The sequence below is a fragment of the Chlorocebus sabaeus genome, chromosome 2 (genome assembly GCF_047675955.1).
Source record: "Chlorocebus sabaeus isolate Y175 chromosome 2, mChlSab1.0.hap1, whole genome shotgun sequence".
NCBI classification, from domain to species: domain Eukaryota; kingdom Metazoa; phylum Chordata; class Mammalia; order Primates; family Cercopithecidae; genus Chlorocebus; species Chlorocebus sabaeus.
In genome coordinates, this window is record NC_132905.1 from 88,495,296 (window position 1) to 88,514,297 (window position 19,002).

A 19,002-nucleotide genomic window follows, 5' to 3' on the forward strand; every position below is an offset into this window, starting at 1 on the left:
AATCATCCGCTGATGCATTTTTGGCAGATTTAACACATAACAAATTAAGTGGAGTCCAAACAAATGGTGACAAAGTTAAGTTTGCTGGTTCATGTTTATCTTCTCCCGTTGGCTAAGGTGAATTATTTTTCCCATGTTAGTCAGAAGCCAGTGATGTGGCAGTAGCTGAATGTAGATTAAAAAGTTAATTTTTAATTTTAATTAATTATTTTAACAATTAAATTTTAATTTTAATTATTTTCTAATTTTTCATTGTCTATACTTGATTACTTAAAATAAAATTATTTTTAAAACGTGCATTCCAAAAGAGGAGACATCACAGAAATACAACAAGCAAATTAACCTTCTATTTTTGCATTTGCAGGAAATGTCTCAAAAACCAGAAATAAACAAGGATTGTGATAGAGAGGTATACCATTATATTCAAATGTTTCTGTTGAATTAGATTTTTACATTATGTTGTTTAATAAAGTGTTGTAAATGTAGGCATACATGATCCTATCATGTAAGTAGCATAAATCATCAGTGAAAAATTTAATATTTAACTTAGAAAGAATTCTGTACATTGAGTTTTAAAGAGACACAAACCCCAGAGATATTCTTTCATTATTATGGAATAATCCTGAATGGTGCCGTAAAGTGCTAGGTCATGCCACTTTAGGAGCTTTGGATCAATCATTTTATCTTTCTTGGTTTTAGTCTGATTATCAATAGATAATGTGGCTAAAGAAGATAATTTCTTATTCTGTGTATCTTCCAGCTAGAAAATTGTATGGCTATCGAACGTGAAATTTGGGGAGCATCTTATTTTCTGGGCATCCACGCTTGTACCTCAGCAGTTTCACTCTGCTCCTTGTGTTGTGGTGAACTTTGGTTCCCATGTTTCAGTGAGAACTATCACGTTTTTGATATCCCAGGGACCAAATGAAAAAGAATGATCAAAGGCAGTGGGGGAGAAGAATATCTCAGTGCAGAAAAGGGCAATCTTCCTTTCTATTCCTGAAGCCCCACAGTGTCTCATCCTCTGAATCTGACTGCTTAATGTGAGATCTAGGTGGTAAAGACAGAAGAAGACATATTTTGCATCTTTGTCTTTTTATTTGTGTGTTCCCACGAGTCAAATGGGATAAATACATATATAAGATTCTGAGGAGTGGTTGGGAATAAAAGCACAAAATGAAGGAGGGCCCTTTTTGAATTTTGGAAAATTCTATTTTATTCAGTCAAACAGAAATGAAGCAAACTTTACAATGATATGATAATTACATCTTAAAATTAGATGGTAATTGTTCTGTATATATGATCAAACTTAAGTGTGAAATATTTTTAATGACTACAATAATGACAAACTGAGTCAATTGATAAAATCAATTAAAAAGGTTCTTTTTATTCAATAAAGTGATATCCTTAATATCAAACTTCCACTCAAGGCTGAAGAAGAAATGAAGAAGCACGGAAGTAATAATATGGGATTACCAGAAAACCTGACTAATGATGCCGCTGCTGGCAATGGTGATGATGGATTAATTCCACAAAGCAAGAGCAGAACACCTGAAAGTCAGCAATTTCCTGACACTGAGAATGAAGAGTATCACAGGTAAGCCTATGGCAACATTTAATAGGAGACAGCCATATGGTGTCAAACTAATCCTAATTTGGGCTAATATTCATGATTAAAAATTTTATATTTTTCCTAGGATATTCAGCCTTACCTGGTAATCAGAAAAATGGAAATCAGCAAAAAATGAGTTAACATTTTTTTCAGTCACTAATTTATTTGAAAAATAGCGAGTATTGGCAAATGTGAGGGGAAAGGAATTTCTTTACGTTTTAGTGAACTTTTATTTTAGCTTCAGAGGTACATGTGCAGTTTGTTATATGGGTAAACTGTATCATGGAGGTTTGGGCTACAGATTATTTCATCAGCCACATAATAAGCAAAATACCCAAAAGGTAGTTTTTTGATCATCTCCCTCCAGCTATGCTCCACCCTCAAGTAGACCCTTTTGCTTGTTATTCTCCTCTTTGTGTCCATGAGTTCTCACTGTTTAGTTCCCACTAATGAGTAAGAATATGTGGCATTTGATTTTCTGTTTCTGCATTAGTTTGCTTAGAATAATGGCCGCCAGCTCCATCTGTGTTGCTGCAAAGGAAATGGTCTCATTGAAAAAGACATGTCATACACTGTTGGTAAATGCATTTTAAACATTAATTGAGTAGCATATTCACACACACATATATAACATAGTAAGACATATATGTATGTTAAGGATACTTGTATAGATTTGTTACGTATATACTTACGTATAAGAACATTTATTACAGCATCATTATATCAAAAGATGGATCCTTATCAGTAGGAATTTATCATTATTAAAAGTAAATCCTTACCAATAGGAAATAGCTCAATTTTTATTCCCAGAAAATAATGTAGTATAGAACCATTTTTTACAAATGAGGTAATATCTAGAGTATACTGATTATTTCACAATTAAAATGTATTTAAAACCTTTACTTTGATAACACATCTTAAGATAATTTTTTAAAAATTCTTGTAATATCTGCTGTGTTGCAAATGGAAGCTACATGCTCCATTGACACTGTACCTTGATTGCTAGTTATTAAATTTTTGTTGTCAGTGACTGAGTGCTGAAATATTGGATCTTCAATCTGAATATTGCCAAGGGATCGTATGGAGATCTATATTTAATATAAACATTTCAGTATATTATAAAACTTTTATTAAAATGTATCAAAGGATCTTTCATCTACTAAACCAGGATTTGGTCAGATTTTTCTGCAAAGAGTCAGTTAGTAAATATTTTAGGCTGTGCAGACTGTATATATATTTTTGAGACAGGGTCTCTGTTGCCCAGGCTGGAGTGCGGTTTTGTGATCATGGCTCACTGCAGCCTCAACTTTCTGGGCTCTAGTGATCCTCCCACCTCAGCCTCTCTGCTAGCTGGGACCACAGGTGTGCAACATCACACCCAGCTAATTGACTCTGTGAACTGTAGAGTGAATAAGCGTGGCTGGGTTCCAAGATACTTGACTTACAAAAACAGGCAGTGGGATTCGGCCCACAGGTGCTAATGTGCTGACCTTGTGCTAAAAGGAAGGTGCTGCTAATGCAATAACTCTTATTCATAAAAGTGTCCTGCATGTGTGACATTATCCTTCCTTTTAGAAAAGGATATATTTCAGTATTCACCACACCACATTTTTCCACAGTGACTTCATATAATTTTTAAATTTTCATTTATAAAATAAGACCATTTTCTGCATTTCTGCCACTTTATTCCTGTTAATAGAACTCAGTAGTTTACTGTGATCAATTACTTTGTATATTTGATGAGTATCAACTGTTCTAGAATTGGCTGATTTTTATCAAGCCAGAAATACTCTCCTTGAAACATTTAGTGTTTCTTGGTCTTTATGTATAAGCATGAACAAAGTGATATTCAGCTTATGGAATCTAGAATTGTTTAAGGTGACTTTTAGTTCTATAGTTTTAAGAATTTAACACCTCAGTCTGGAATTTTTAATTCCACATGTGTATAATTTTATAACTTTTAAAATATATAATTGTGATGTAAAATTTGAAGACTACACCTGTTATATAAAACTTGAAATTAATTGTCTGTTATTTTCCATGACTGTGGAAGAAAATTACAACATTCTCAGCCATGACTTCTAAGTATGATGTCCTTAAAAGAACAGTCTACACTCATGAACTCAATTTTCTTTTCATTCACTCTTGATCTCACACCAGTAAGTCTTCAGTTTCAGTACTCCTCCAACGTTGTTTTTCCTCAAGATTATCGCTAATTTTTTTCTGTAATAAATCTAGGCATTTTTTGTACACTTCATTTTATTTAATCTGTTAGCAGAATTTGAGCCAATGGAGGACATCTCCTCTCTAACAGCGTCTTCAGCTTGGCTTTCAGGACCTCACTCCCTCAGGCTTTTCCTCCTGCCTTTCTAATCCATTCATCATGGCCTCTTTTGCTTGCTCCTCCTTATCTTTCTCCATTTGGACATTGTTTTTTCCCAGGGCTCAGTCCTCAGTCTTCTCTCTCGTGACTTTTTCTTTTTTTGAGACAGAGTTTCACTCTGTCACCCAGGCTGGAGTTCAGTGGTGTGATCTCGGTTCACTGCAACCTCCACCTCCTGGGTTCAAGTGATTCTCCTGCCTCAGCCTCCTGAGTAGCTGGCATTATAGGTTCATGCCACCATGCTTGGCTAATTTTTGTATTTTTAGTAGAGACAACATTTCCCCATGTTGGCCAGCCTGGTCTCAAACTCCTGACCTCAGGTGATCTGTCTTCCTTGGCCTCACAAAGTGTTGGGATTACAGGCATGAGCCACTGCACCCAGCCCCTCGTGACTTTTCTACCGTGTATATGCTAGTGATTTCCAAATGTATGTCTCTGGCTTAGATCTCTCTCCCTAATTCCAGATTTCCATATGAGCCTGCCTACTTGACATCTCTATTTGGTTAGCTATTGGGTATCACACACTTGTCAGACCCAAATTGGGCTACTGATGGCCTTCCTGAAATCTACCCCTCATGTAGTCTTTCCTACTTTGGTTAAGGGCAACTCTTCCAGTTGCTCTGCCAAAAATCTCGTTGTCATTCTTGACTCATCTCTCTCTCTCTGACACCTTACATCTATTCTCTCAGTAAATCTTGTCAGGTCTACCTGAGGATATGTCCAGAAGCCAGTCATATCTTCTACATCTGAGCCACCCTTATCTGCAGTCTACATGAGTGTCATAGACTGGTAATTGATAGTCCTGGCTTTTAAAAACTTCCCTTTTCATCAATTCTTAACTCAGTGGATGTACTTAAAATATAAGTCAAAATGTGTCAGTCCTCTGCCCCAGCCCTTCTGATTGCCTCCCATTTCACTCTGAGTATGTGTCACATTTCCTCCTAATTCTCTCCCTTGCTCTGCTTTAGCCACACTGAACTTCTTGCCATCCCTTATCTACCCCTAGTGCTTAAAGACTCCAAGCACACCTCTGTACTTGGCAGTTCCCTGTGTCTGGAATGCTTTTTCCCCAGATATCCTCCTAGCTTACTCTTTCCATTCCTTCAGTTCTTTATTTAAAACCTCCTTTCTGCTAAGAAGTAGAAAAAGGGTAAAAAGAAACACATTATGGAACAACCACTTTCTGAGGAAGAACCATGTACTACCTAGATGCATCATGCTTAAGATTCAACTGGGAGCGTACCAGGGAGGCTCTCTAGCGTAACCAAGGGAAGGTTCAATGAAACAAAGTGATTTATCATCTCTAACTTCGAACCCATTTGCATCTTGACGTCAACACTCTTAACCTTACATCATCATTTCTTAGAGTCTTTGATATACAAATAAAAGATTTTTTGTATTAGAAAGAAAAAAATCTCCTTTCTCAGCAGAGTCTTTTCTGACCATCCCAACTTTCCCACCACCCTCCCCATCAAACACATAAACATTTCATTTTCCTGCTTTAGTTTTTCTCCTCTAATGTACTGTATATTTTGTCTTCTTTGTCTGTTGTTATTGTGTGTTTATCTCACTCTCATGAATAGGGATTTTATTTTTCACTACCATATCCTCACTGCCTAGAAAAAGGCCTAGCATATTGGATGTAGCTACCTAATAAATCCTTATTAAATGAGTGAATGGAGTTTATCCTGGGTATGTTGTTTGATTGATTCTCACTTTAAAATTTTGACATGGGTCATTCTAATAGTTTTGTCTGGTAATTATACGCATTTTAAAAATTGTTTTGGCTTTTTATAATAAGCTACATTCTTTATATTAATTTTTTTTATTGAGGGAGAAAAGCCCAATATTACGGTTATTCATTATTTATTCTTTTTCTAGTAATCATAATTGTAATTATGGTAAACTGAGTCAGAGGAATTGCAAACTTTACTAGTATTTGATTTGATTTTTGAGATGGAGTCTCACTCTATCACCCAGGCTGGAGTGCAGTGGAGGGGTCTCAGTTCACTGCACCCTCCGCCTCCTGGGTTCATGTATTTCTCCTGCCTTAGCCTCCTGAGGAGCTGGGATTACAGGGGCATGCCACCACGCCTGGCTAATTTCTGTATTTTTAGTAGAGACCGGGTTTCACCTTGTTGGGCAGGCTGGTCTCGAACTCTTTACCTCAGGTGATCCACCCACTTCGGCCCTTCAAAGTGCTAGGATTACAGGCGTGAGCCTCTGCACCCGGCCACCGCCTTTTAATTTTTTTAAAAATTGGGGTGGCACATTTAATGGACTTACAAATTCTTTTCAAGGGATTATGAACCTTTGGTATTTGAAATAAAAAGACAGAGTTGGAATTTTTTTGCTTCCTATAGTAAGAGGAATACTGGTCAGGCACTGGCTATTCTGATGGAGCAGGTGCTGCTGCTTGGCTGTATTTCAGAAGCAAGCTGCTCACATCTGTATTGGTTGGTGAGCAAGACCAGTGGTCATTGATTGGTGGACTAGATTTCAAACTGGCTCTGGGTGGCTTCTTGTTACCATTGGTACAGGTCATTTCTTTCCTAAGTTAGACTCAACTTTAACTGAACATTTTCTATTTAAAAGTTGCCTTCAATTAACTATGTTCAAAATGAAACTATTTTGTATTCCAAAATTTTAGACCTCATTTCAAAATTGTGGTCATGATGAATTGGTTAATAATAGCTCTCAGGAAGATCTGTTTACATTTTTATAATACATATTTCTCTACATAATTTATTCCTTAAAATTAATTGTCTTGTTTCTGTTATTGGTATTTCTAGAAGCTTTTGCTCAAGTCCTAACATAATCTCCAGTAGGAGATTTTAGTCTCTTTGTCAGTTAATGTATGTATATGGTTGTGATATTCTCTTTTTAAATTCCTTTTCTTTTCTTGTTCACTGTCTTCTCTGTACAATAACAGTGATATTCTTATACATTTTTACCTCATTAAAAAAATTACAGTTTTCAGGTCATGTGATGCCAACATGTTTGTTCCTTTTGCTTGGTGTGTGTGCTGCTATTCAGGCTCTGTTGTGGTTCTACATGAATGGCAGCTTTTTAAAATAACTCTGTGAAGAATGACATTGGTACTTGGCTAGGAATTGTATTGGATCTGTAGACTGCTTTGGACACTATGGTCATTTTCGCAATATCAATGCTTTCAGTCCAGGAACATAGGATGTATGTTCATTTATTTGTGTCATTTCTGATTTTCTTCAGTGGTGTTTTCCAGTTATCCTTTTATAGCTGACCCACCTCCTTCGTTATGTATTTTCCTAGGTATTTTACTCTTTTGCAGCCATTGTCAAAGGGACTGGGTTCTTGATGTGACTCGCAACTTTGTTGTAGGTGGTGTATAGTGGTACTACTCATTGGTATTTGTACATTTTGTAGCCTCTGAGACTTTTCTGAATTCATTTATCAAGTCTAGGAGTGTTTTGTAGGAGTCTTTAGGGTTTTCTAAGGATAACATCATATCATTGGTGAAGAGATAATTTGACTTTCTTTTTTCCAATTTGGATGTTCTTTATTTCTCTTGCCCAATTGCTCTGCCTAGGACTTCCCAGTTTTATTCTTAACATGCATGAAATAAAAGTAAAATCAAAAGTGATTAAGGATTACTTTATTTCACATCTCTGTCGCATACACAGATAAAATTAATTCAAAGTTGTATGTTAAAAACACAATATTAGACCCTGTCTTGTTCCAAAAGGAATTTCTAAGGTGTCTATAAAATACAGAGGAATCAAGAATATAAGTGGAAAGTGTTTCCCAAAAATAAATATACAAAGTATGGGTTAACACAGGGCTTCCCAATCCCCAGGCCATGGACCAGTGCCAGTCCCTGGACTGTTAGGACCTGGGCCACAGAGCAGGAGGCTAGTGGCAGGTGAGCAAGCAAAGCTTCATCTGTTTAAGGCCACTCTCTGTCACTCACATTACTGCCTGAGCTCCTCTTCCTGTCAGATCGGTGGTGGCATTAGATTGTCATAGGAGTGTGACTCAAACCCTGTTGTAAGCTGCTTACACAGGGTATCTAGGTTGTTCACTCCTGATGAAAATCTAATGCTTTATGATCTGTCACCATCTCCTGTCACCCCCAGATGGGACCATCTAGTTGCAGGAAAACAAGCTGAGGCTCCCACTGATTCTACATTATGGTGAGCTATATAATTATTTCATTATATATAAGTAATAATAGAAATAATGTGCACAATGAATGTTATGTGCTTGAATCATCCTGCAACCATCCCCCAACTCAGGTCTACAGAAAAATTACCTTCCACAAAACCAGTCCCTGGTGCCAACATGGTTGGGGAGAGCTGGGTTAATGGATGTGAGACCCCTTTGCCTTGTCTTGGATTAATGTGCAGATATACATTGTGTGAATGACATCTGATGGCACCATGTTGCCCTGTAGATCATTTTAGGGACACTTCCAGTATTTCATGAAAATCAAAATTTCTTCTAGTGATGAACAAAATGATACCCAGAAGCAAGTTTCGGAAGAACAGAATGCTGGAATATCACAAGAAGAGATTCTGACTGGTAAACAAGAGTAGATGGAAGTGGCTGAAAAGAAAATGAATTCTGAGGTATTTTCTTTAGTCATTTTCAAATGTTTTAATATGTATATTTATTTAAAAGACAACTTTATGTATTTTGGAAAGTATAAAGGATTTTTAAATATACACACACACTCCATATATCCTTTATCATATATCTGTATATGTACATACAGGATAAAACCATGTTCTTAATTCAACTACATTTGCCTGCAACAGTCGAGTTACAACATCTTCACAATGTGCAACATCTTCACAATGGCCTCAATCCAAAGGAGAAGCATTTCATATTTTTCATAAGAATTGATGATCTTTCCAATATCAAAAATAAGTTTTGCTACTAACAACAGATTTTCTAGTTTTTGGACATTAGTTCATCTTTTAAAAGTATTGATGGAGAAATCAGTTTGTTATTTTCACTGACAGGAAAGTAGGAAATGTACAGCTGGGTCAGAGGCCACATTGTGGATGTCATTATCCTTGCTTTTGAGGAGAGTAGCAGTTTGCTCCAAGAAGTTTCTCATTTCAATGCAAAGAGTTTTGAATACAATGGCGTGCCATGATATACATTTAGTGATAATTTATTGATAAGCATTTTGTTCCCAGAGAAATATTTCAGTATATTTCCCTTATTTCACACTTATTACTATTTCAAACATTATAAAGAGGAATGAAAAGTTATTGCAATGGCAAATAATCTCACGATCTCTAAGAAAAGCATTGTAAGTTGTATCTTTTTTTTTTATTGTTATTATACTTTAAGTTCTAGGGTACATGTGCATAACGTGCAGGTTTGTTACATATGTATACTTGTGCCACATCTTAGTTACCATTTGTATTTTGAAATATAAGACTTCTTTTGTATTAATATATTTACACCACAAAAGTAACCGTGATTTTATGAAGTCGCCCATGCTGGAGTGCAATGGCATGATCTCAGCTCAATGCAACCTCTGCCTCCCAGGTTCACATGATTCTCCTGCCTCAGCCTCCTCAGTAGCTGGGATTACAGGTGCACACCACCACACCCAGCTAATTTTTTGTATTTTTACTAGAGACAGGGTTTCACTATGTTGGCCAGACTGATCTCAAACTCCTGACCTCATGATCTCTGCCCACCTCAGCCTCCCAAAGTGCTGGGATTACAGGTGTGAGCCACTGCTCCTGGCTGCATTTATTTTTTGACCTCTCTTTTTAAGAATCATAATCTTAAATGAGTTCAGTGTTGTTTGTAGAAGTGCAATGCTTAGATGCCTATGTGTACATTGTGGAAGAGTACAATGCTTAAACAGTTATGAATAAATGTAATTCTTATAACTGACTGTAAAAATATTAGAAAAGCAGTATATTGATAAAACTTTCTTCAGAAAAAGGAACTTAAAGAACTTTAAGAAATTGCTTCTGTCCAAATATATGCACAGCTAAGGCTCTTACAATGGTGTGGTTGATAGGTTAGATATCAGAGTATAAACCGAATTTTAAAAATATACTCAAACATATTAATCTTACATTTTATGCATCTGGGTTTTTTATAATTCAGAGAAAGGCTTTTCCAATTCTGAAATTCTAAAAATCCTCTAGTGACTTATTTTTCATGGTCTTTAAATAAATATTTCAACTTTTTGGAATGTACACATTTTTAGATTTGAAGTTTTGTCCAACTTTTTTCCAGTTAAATATCCACTATGGGAATTCTTTCCTTATACAAATATAAATATCATTCTTTAATTTAACAAAGGCACAATGCTTGTGACCAGAGAACTCCCAGTCCTCTCCCTGCATAGGAAAACTGGACTTCTCTGGAAGGCTCTAGTTCCTGGCAAATCTCTAGGGCCACTTAAATGGGCTGTCCCCCACCATTGCTTCTGGTTCTGAAGGGACTGAAGTTGGGAATCCTTTCTAAGTCTCTACACACAGAGCGTTTCTTTTGTGGGAATGTTTTGCCATACACTAGGATTCTCATTTACCTTTCAGGGCCTTCAAGAATCCTGATGTGCTTTGGCTTCTGTTCCTGGAAGGGAGGCCACTGAACTGCTCTGGAGCTGGAGTTCAAATATTCATCACTGTTATTAAACCTTTCCATAGCATGTTCTTTATTTCTGGCAGGCTCGTGGTTTGCTTGTATGTAGATGGGCTTGTATGTAGATGGAGTGGTTTGCGTCCTCATTAGGTAACACCCTCAGTCTTTCATGCTGAGATTGGCCATTTTATTTGTAACTCACTGTACAATCTATTTGCTCTTCCAGTGTCCCTTAGAAGGATGCAGAGTGTTCTGTAGAATGCCATAGAGACCTGTGCTTAGGGAAAATATTTGACCAAAAGTCCGCCAACTCACATGAGTATCTCCCCACAACTTGTACAGGGTTAGTCTCTGGGTATATAGGAAATGAAACCGTGCCTGAGCAGATGTTACAAACACCCTCCCCTGAGAGACTCCAGGGCTGCTTTATTCAAGCACACCAGTGTGCTCTAATAAGCTCAGAATTGAGAGAAACAAGTTTTAATTCCATCTTTCTCAAAAACTCCCTTCGTGACTTTAGACAGAATAATAACACTGCCTGGGTAGTGAACACCTCTGTGCCAAGAAGTATGATGATCGTTGCCTGAGCTGTAATTCTCACCATAGTCCTGCAGGAGAGCTGCTATTACCTTATTTGGGGAGGACTTCACTGTTTTTATGGCTGAATAGTATTCTATTGTGTATATATACCACATTTTCTTTATCCATTCTTCTATTGATGAGTACTTAGATTGGTTTCATATCTTGGCTATTGTGAATAGTGCTGCAATAAACTTTGTGTGTTAATTTAAGTAAGCCAGAGAGTACCCAGATTACGTACTGTTTCTGGGTATGTCTGTGACAGTAGGTTCTGGGTGATATTAGCATTTGAGGTGGTGACCTTAGTAAAATAGAGTGCCCTCCCTAAAGTGGTTGGGCATCAATCTGTTGAGGGCCTGAACAGGACAAATTGTGAAGGAAGGAGGAATTCACCCCTAGCCTGTGTGCTGCTGTTGGAAGCTGCCAGACTTGGGCAAATGACATGTCATCCACAGTCCCCATGCTGCTGCCTTTGTCCACATCCACTGTGGCCAGGACAGCAGCAGAGGGTGGAAGAGCCCTTAGAACTCCCACTCAGATTGACCGTCCTTTCTTCTTGGGCCCGGGATGAGGAGCTCACCCTGGGGCCTTCGCTTGGCCTCTAGGTTGGGTGATCAAGGAGGTGGTGACTGCCAGGTCACCTTGTCCTCACAACTCTCATCATCACTCTGGCCTCCGAGTCAAGTGACATCTCATTCATAAGGTGACAGAAGTCAGAGGGCAGCTGGCCCAGAGCCCCCCAGCTCCTGAGTGCGGGCCTGGGCAGTGTGTGCCACTCAGGGGCTGCCTGCTCCTCACAGCTCAGCAGGGCCTGCACTAAGCTTCAGAGGCCTCCTGAATCTTGAAAGAGCCAGGGCTCTGGCTCCCTCAGCCCTGGGCTCCAGTCCCAGCTCTGGCCTTTGGGGGAGATGCCACCCAGCTCTTGGTCTCAGCGGCCACCATCACAAAATGAGGGGCTGCATCCCAAAGTACTCTTTAGCCCTGGCTGCCATGGCTCCCAGACCAGCCCCAGCACAAGGGTTCCTCTGTGTTTTCCTGGCTGCTTTTCTACCTCTCAGGAAGTTGTTCTGCTGGGGGGTCCCTGGGAGGCTCAAGTCCCTTGGCCCCTTTATCACAGGAGATAGCTGCCGGGTTGGGTTTGACTGGGCTCCTGCCCAAGGGGCTGGCTCTGTCCTCCTGGCTTCAGAAGCAAGGTCTGTGCCTTTCTGCCCCATGGAGCCACACTGAGGTATGCGGATGGCAGCGGGTTCTCCCTCAGTGCTCCCAGCTCCCACATCTGTTTCCATCTCAACTGTCCCCTGCAAAACACAGGTGTTCTCTGTCCCCACTTCACTCTGCCACCCTCTTCTAAGCAGGCTCTGGTTCTTCTTGTTCCCCCTAAGTACTGATCACAAGGCTTCTGTGTGAATAGCCCCAGGTCTAAGAAGGACTCCACCATCCTCCTTCCAGGTATGGAGCTACCACTATTAATATCACCATGAGTCACAACCTTGTTGATGGTGACTGAGTCCTGCAGCACCCAAAGCCTCATATACGTGGCTGTAACTCAGTTGCTCCCATCCCCCTCATGCTATGTCTCTGTCCTTTCAGTACCCATGGGATCAGCCCAGGGTCTGGAATATGTCTGTTGCCTGGGACTATCTATTTTAGAAGAATACACTGAAAAAAGATGTGTGCGTAGCATCAAGGGTGGGGGTTACTTTCTGTCTGTGTGAGAGCCAAGAAGCCTCATGGTCCTGGGTGCAGTGGGGGCTCTCGGAAAGGTTCGTTGAATGCATTAATGCCTAGAGTGGATGAATGAGTGCTCTTGTGCTTTCACAGTGCAGCAGCAAGGCCTTGCATTGCGCTCCACCCAGCTTCATCTTGATCACTTGAAAGGCACTCTCTAGTCCCAGCTGCTTGTTTTGGATCCTAACCATCTCTTTCATCTGTTGACAGATTCTTATTGTCAGCATTGTGTCGGGAAGATTAGGTTTTTGAAGGGTGAAGATGTTCTCTGACATTCAGGGGTTTGGGTCTGGATGTTGCATTTGATCTTCCCCTTCCTATCCAAAACACCATATCTGTTGTCAGGCAGCTCCGTGTTTCACTCCCCACTCCACATCTGGTGGCTGTGTGACCTTGGACAAGTCACTTAACCTCTTTGAACTGCAGTGTGTTCATTTGTAAAATAGGAAAATTGAACAGTGCTACTCTGAAGAGTTGTCATGATGATAGAAATGAGGAGCACTCCTAAAGCGCTTAACACAGAGCCTGACAATGAGTTAAGACGTGATGATGATTATAGTGGGGCTGGCGGTGATGGTGGTGGTGGTGATGGTGCTGATAGTGGTCATGGTGGTGATGATAGTGGTGGTGATGGTCCTGGTGGCAGTGGTGATGGTGCTGTTGATGGTGGTGGTGATAGTGATGATGGTGATGGAGGTGATGGTAATGGTGGTGATGGTGTGGTGATGGTGATGACGGTGATGGTGGTGGTAGTGATGGTGCTGATAGTGGTCATGGTGGTGGTGATGATGGTGGTGGTGATGGTCCAGGTGATGGTGGTGATGCCAATGATGGTGGCGGTGGTGATGATGCTGTTGATGGTGGTGGTGATAGTGATGATGGTGATGGAGGTGATGGTAATGGTGATGATGGTGTGGTCATGGTGATAGTGATGGTGATGGTGATGACTGTGATGGTGGTGTTAGTGATGATGATGATGGTGATGATGACAATAATGTACCTCATAGCAAGGGACTGGAAAATTGAATGCAGAGACAGTGCTCACAAAAGTTCTTTCTCCCAGAAATTCAGTGCTTTGGGAATGCATTGGTTGCTTTTGTGCACACCCTAATTCCAATCTGTGGTTAGAATGCGTGGTTCATTTATCTTCCCTCAGGCTCCCTGGCAGGCTAAGAGCAGGAGGTGATGTATCAGAACCTCCAAAAGAAGCCCTGTTTATCCAGGCAGAGCCTGCTCTCAAAATGTCTGCCTGAGTCTGTAGCTTCCTTCCAGCCCTGCTGAGGCTTCCAAGTCTCTCGCCAACAGATCCCCAGTCTTAGCTGCACATGAGTCTCCTGGGCAGGTCTACAGATTATGAAGCCTGGACTCCACCTCCTGAGATTCTGATTAAATTGGGTTGGAGTGGAGCCCCTGTGTCTGCTTAAAAAGCTCCCCAGGTGATTCCAATCTGCAGCCAAGTCTGAGAACCCCTGCAAAGAATTTCATTCCTTCTCATTGCAGGGCTGTTGAAAAACAATCACTGCCCGGCATCTAGTGGGCAGGTGAACACGTTTCTGAGATTAGTGGCACAGTGAGTGGTCTCCTCAGTTTGTCACAATTGTTATCAAACAATGGGTCTTCATGCTCAGCACTCTTAAAAAGAAAGAAGAGTGGAGGCCAAAGGCCACAAAGATGGACTGAAGTCACTGGGCCAGCAGGTCCAGTGTCCTCCAGGGAAATTCATGGCCGAGGGAAAACTCTCCTCCTTCTTGAGCATTTTCTAATAAATGAGGAAAGGGGGCCCAGATTGTTTCATTGAACTGTCCAGGGTCACACAGTGAGTTACTATATCTATCCACCCATCCATCCATCCTCCCATCTTCCCATCTATCTATCCATCCTCCCATCCATTTGCCTTCCCATTCTTCCATCCATCCATCTATCTATCCTTCCACCTTCCCACCCACCCACCCATCCATCCTCCCATCCTCCCATCCCTCTATCCATCCTCTCATACATCTATCCATCCTCTCATCCTCCCATCTATCCGTCCATCCATCCACCCATCCATCCTCCCTTCCATCCATCTACATATTCTTCCACCTTCCCATTCATGCACATATCCATTCACCTTCCCATTCTCTCCCATCCATCTATCTATCCTCCCACCTTCCCACACCCACCCATTCATCCTCACATCCTCCCATCCCTCCATCCATCCTCTCATATATCTATCTGTCTTCTTATCCTCCCATCCATCCATCTATCCACCCATCCATCCTCCCATCCTCCCATCCCTCTATCCACCCTCTCATTTATCTATCCATCCTTTCATCCTTCTATGCATCCATCTACCCATCCATCCTCCCATCCTCCCTTCCATCCATATATATATTCTCCCACCTTCCCATCCATCAATCCTCTCACTTATCTATCCATCCATCCATCCATCCACCATCCTCCCACCTTCCCATCCATCCACACATCCATCCTCACATCCTTCCATTTCTCCATCCATCCTCTCATATATCTATCCATCCTCTCATCCTCCCATCCATCCACCCACCCATCCTCCCATCTTCCCTTCCATCCATCTACATATTCTCCCACCTTCCCATCCACACACACATCCATCCTTCCATCCATTCACCTTCCCGTTTTCCCATCCATTCATCTATCTATCCTCACACCTTCCCACCCACCCACCCATCTGTCCTCACATCCTCTCATCCCTCCATCCATCCTCTCTGTAACTATCCATCCTCTCATCCTCCCATCCATCCATCCATCCATCCATCCATCCATCCACCCATCCATGGTCCCATCCTCCTTTCCATCCATCTACATATTCTGACACCTTCCCATCCACCCACACATCCATCCTCTCACTTATCTATTTATCCATCCATCCTTCCAGCCAGCCAACCATCCAGCCATCCTCCCATCATTTCACTCATCCATTCATCCAGATGGGATAGGGATGGACAGCTGCATGGGTTCTTCATGGAGGCTTTAACTGCCAGGCAAGAGGTTGACTCTGCCTTGTGGCCAAGGAGAGCCATGTGAGCCATTCTAGGAAGGAGAACCTGGTAGATGCTGTGATGGTCTGGGCGATGATTGGAGAGACACAGGTGATGGTCTGGGCGATGATTGGAGAGACAGGGCTCTGAGGAACAACTTAGTGGAAGAACAGTCAGGACTGAGCTTGGGGACAGACAGAGCCCTGGCCCCAGCCCCAGCCTGCATGGAGCTTACAAGCCAGTGGGAGGCAGGCCTGTGGCACGCTGACCACCCACTGTTTCACCTGCATGAGCTCATTGCTGCATCCTCGCCTAAAACAGCGCTCAGGACCTGGAGGGTTCTTTGCAAACATCTCACGCTTGCAGGGAGGTGATGTCAGAGTGATGAGGAGGAGGCAGGTGAGAGTGGGCGGGGGTAGTAACAAGAGGTGCCATGTCAGACGGAGTGGTCGTGGGGCCTCTACCGGGAACAACAGTCTGAGCTGAGCCCCAGATGAGAGGGCTGCCTGTGAGAACCCAAGGGCGGAGATTTCTAGGTGGAGGGAACAGCTAGGGAAAGGTGAAGGCATCTTTTTCTCACCCCAGGACAGAGCTCCTGTAGCGACAGACGGGATGGGAACAGGCCAGCGTTGCACCCGCCGGCTATCGGGGCCAGAATCCTGCATCCTTCCCCGCCAGCCCCGCCTCCCCGCTCTGCTCAGCTCCTGCCTCAGGCAATGCCATCTTCAGATTTCACGGAACACATTTCCACTCTCAAAGGGCAATGTTGTGGGCTTCTCCCCTCATGAGGAGACAGTGGCTCTGTGCTCCCCTGTGATTATCTTTTCAATTAAATCCTCAGACACGGCCAGGGCACCATTTATAAATTCATAAGAAAAGCCTGCAGACCCACGGTGGCTGTCCGGGACCTAATTTGCTCTAAATGGCAATTTTAAATGATACGACGCAGGCCGGGCAGCTGGGCCACATCCCCTTCGTTCCAGGGAAGAGGGACAGAACAAAGGTCAGCAGTGGCCCTCCAGGGACGCTTGCCACCCCTACCCTGTTCTTGGTTCCTGGACTCATTGCAGAGCGAACTGGCCAGGACGCTGGGAGAGTGTGGAGCCAGGTGTGTCTCTCGCACCCAGAGCCCAGGTTCCGAGTGAAGGCCTGTTCCGGGAGTGGGCGGGTGTGGAAAAGAGGACCCTCGGTGCTGCTGGCCCTGGCTGGCGATCAGGCCCTTGTCTCTGGGCCTGGAAGCCCCCCTGCTGTGGAGGTGATGTCTGTGGAATGCAATCTTCCAGACGCCCAGGAGGAGTCTCTCATAGTGGGGCAGCCCCTGCACAGGCTTTGCTGGAGTCTCCGCTGCACTGGTCTAGGTCTAAGCGGTCGCAGCACTGTCCCCAGCTGTCCTTCCAAGCCCTACAGCCTCGTGGATTAGAACCTGGCCTCCTTTGGGAGAAAGGCCTAGGACCCAATTCAGTGGCATCATTCCCTAGTGCTTGGACCCTGACCTCTCTGAGTTGGGGTCTATGCTGCAGGGATGAGTGCTCCCTGCACTGGGGGGCTGTGACCACCAGCCTGTGGCCCAGGACACTCAGGAATGCTCTGTGCCATTAGCTCGTGTCCCTGGCACTGCCCTGGGTGGGCTGCTGCAGGCACAGAGAGGCCTCAGACCCAAAGAGCGGTGGGGACAGACAGGTCCATGGATGCATCTGGACAGAGGGAAGGACCTGGGGCTGGCTGCACCGGGGCACTTTCCCCACCTTCTGGGTTGGGGAGGATTTGGGGAAGGCTTCTAGGAGGAGGCGACAGCTGAGCAGAAGTTCACTAGGAGGGGAAGGGCAGAGGAGCGGGGGCCAGGTGAAGTGGACGGCGTGTTCCCCGCCTCAGGGGGCTGAGGGGATGGTGTGGAGTGTCCAGAGAGCCCGCATCTGGTCAGGGACAGGCATTGCAGGCCTAGTGGGTTGTAGCAAGAGGGGGACAAGATCACAAAGGACTGTGGCTTTGACGCTTAAATGCACGGCCGCTGCCCTCCCGGAGGGTCCTGGGCAGGAGTAGACGAAGACCCTCTCCCTCCTGCCCCCCACCGAATGTTTCTTTCACACACGCCGCGCTTCTGGGAAGGACACGGGAGGGCAGACTGAAGCTGGAAGAAGTGGGAGGCGGCAAGGGGGTCTGGTCACATCCCGCTGGCCCCATCCCATTAAGAGGAGGCTCCGCTGAGACTGGTCGCTGCTGGAGGGGCCTCATTATGTTTGTAATTGACTCCCCGCTGTGAGGCTCCCACTCTAGGACCTGGTTTGATTGGGCCGAGGGCGGAATTAACAGAATAAAACTGCGTTAGCTCAGATCATGAAGAAGCATTCACAGCCTGAGTGGATGGGGCCAAAGTGTTCATCATAAAAAAAAAAAAAAAAAAAAAAAAGCCCTGAAGACCGTTATTGTCAATTCTACATTTTATTTCATTGACTCCTTTAACAAAAATGGTATGGAGCCCCTGGCCTGTGGGGTTTTGTATGCTAGACACGGTAGAATTTGCTCGGGATGTCGGCCGACCTTCCTTGTGGCCATTGATTATTAATTTTTGTAATGTGAAAGCATCAAAAGAGGGAATATTCTTGGGAACACAAATACTAATGACCAAACATCAGAAACTGCTTCCAGAACAAACATCCCATCAATAAAACATCCACAAATATGTGTTTGCCGAGTTGAACGTAAGGGCTCGGGCTGTAGCTGGGAGCCTGAGGGGTGGGTCTGCCCGTGCCGGAGGGGCTGAGAGGAGAGGAGAGGGAGATGGTGTGTTCCCAGGGAGCCTCAACCCAAGGGTGATTGGGTGCCTACGGGGACCCTGGCAACGTGGGATTGGGTACAGGGATGCCCATCAGGAGAGCTGACCTCCTCGGAGGGAGTGGCTCCAGAAAAGGGGCTTCACCCCAGGGGTCAGGAAGGGCTGGCGGGGGTGCACCCCAGGCAGAGGCAGCAGGAGATGCAGACATTTAGAAGCAGGATGCCCACGGAACCTTCTAGCAGCTTGGCAGGTGGAAGCCTAAGAATCCTGGTGTGGGGATGAGACTGGAAACCCAAGACAGAATCGGGTCACAGAGGTTCCCAAATGCCAG

The 19,002-nt window shown here is 43.3% G+C and overlaps 1 protein-coding gene across 2 annotated transcripts in view; it reads left to right on the forward strand.

Annotated features, from left to right (window-relative positions):
- Window positions 1–19,002, forward strand: part of LOC119623689 (POTE ankyrin domain family member B-like) — a 57,863-nt gene that overhangs the window by 17,900 nt on the left and 20,961 nt on the right. Inside the window, exons 8-11 of one of the 2 annotated variants that reach the window (XM_073010366.1) lie at window positions 365–409; window positions 1,431–1,597; window positions 8,479–8,602; window positions 10,547–11,737. In XM_073010366.1, the coding sequence (XP_072866467.1) occupies window positions 365–409; window positions 1,431–1,597; window positions 8,479–8,569 (303 nt within the window). In that variant the 3' untranslated portion in view covers window positions 8,570–8,602; window positions 10,547–11,737. Of the gene's footprint in view, window positions 1–364; window positions 410–1,430; window positions 1,598–8,478; window positions 8,603–10,546; window positions 11,738–19,002 lie in introns of those variants that run through there. The other variant, XM_073010367.1, reaches the window with a different exon arrangement.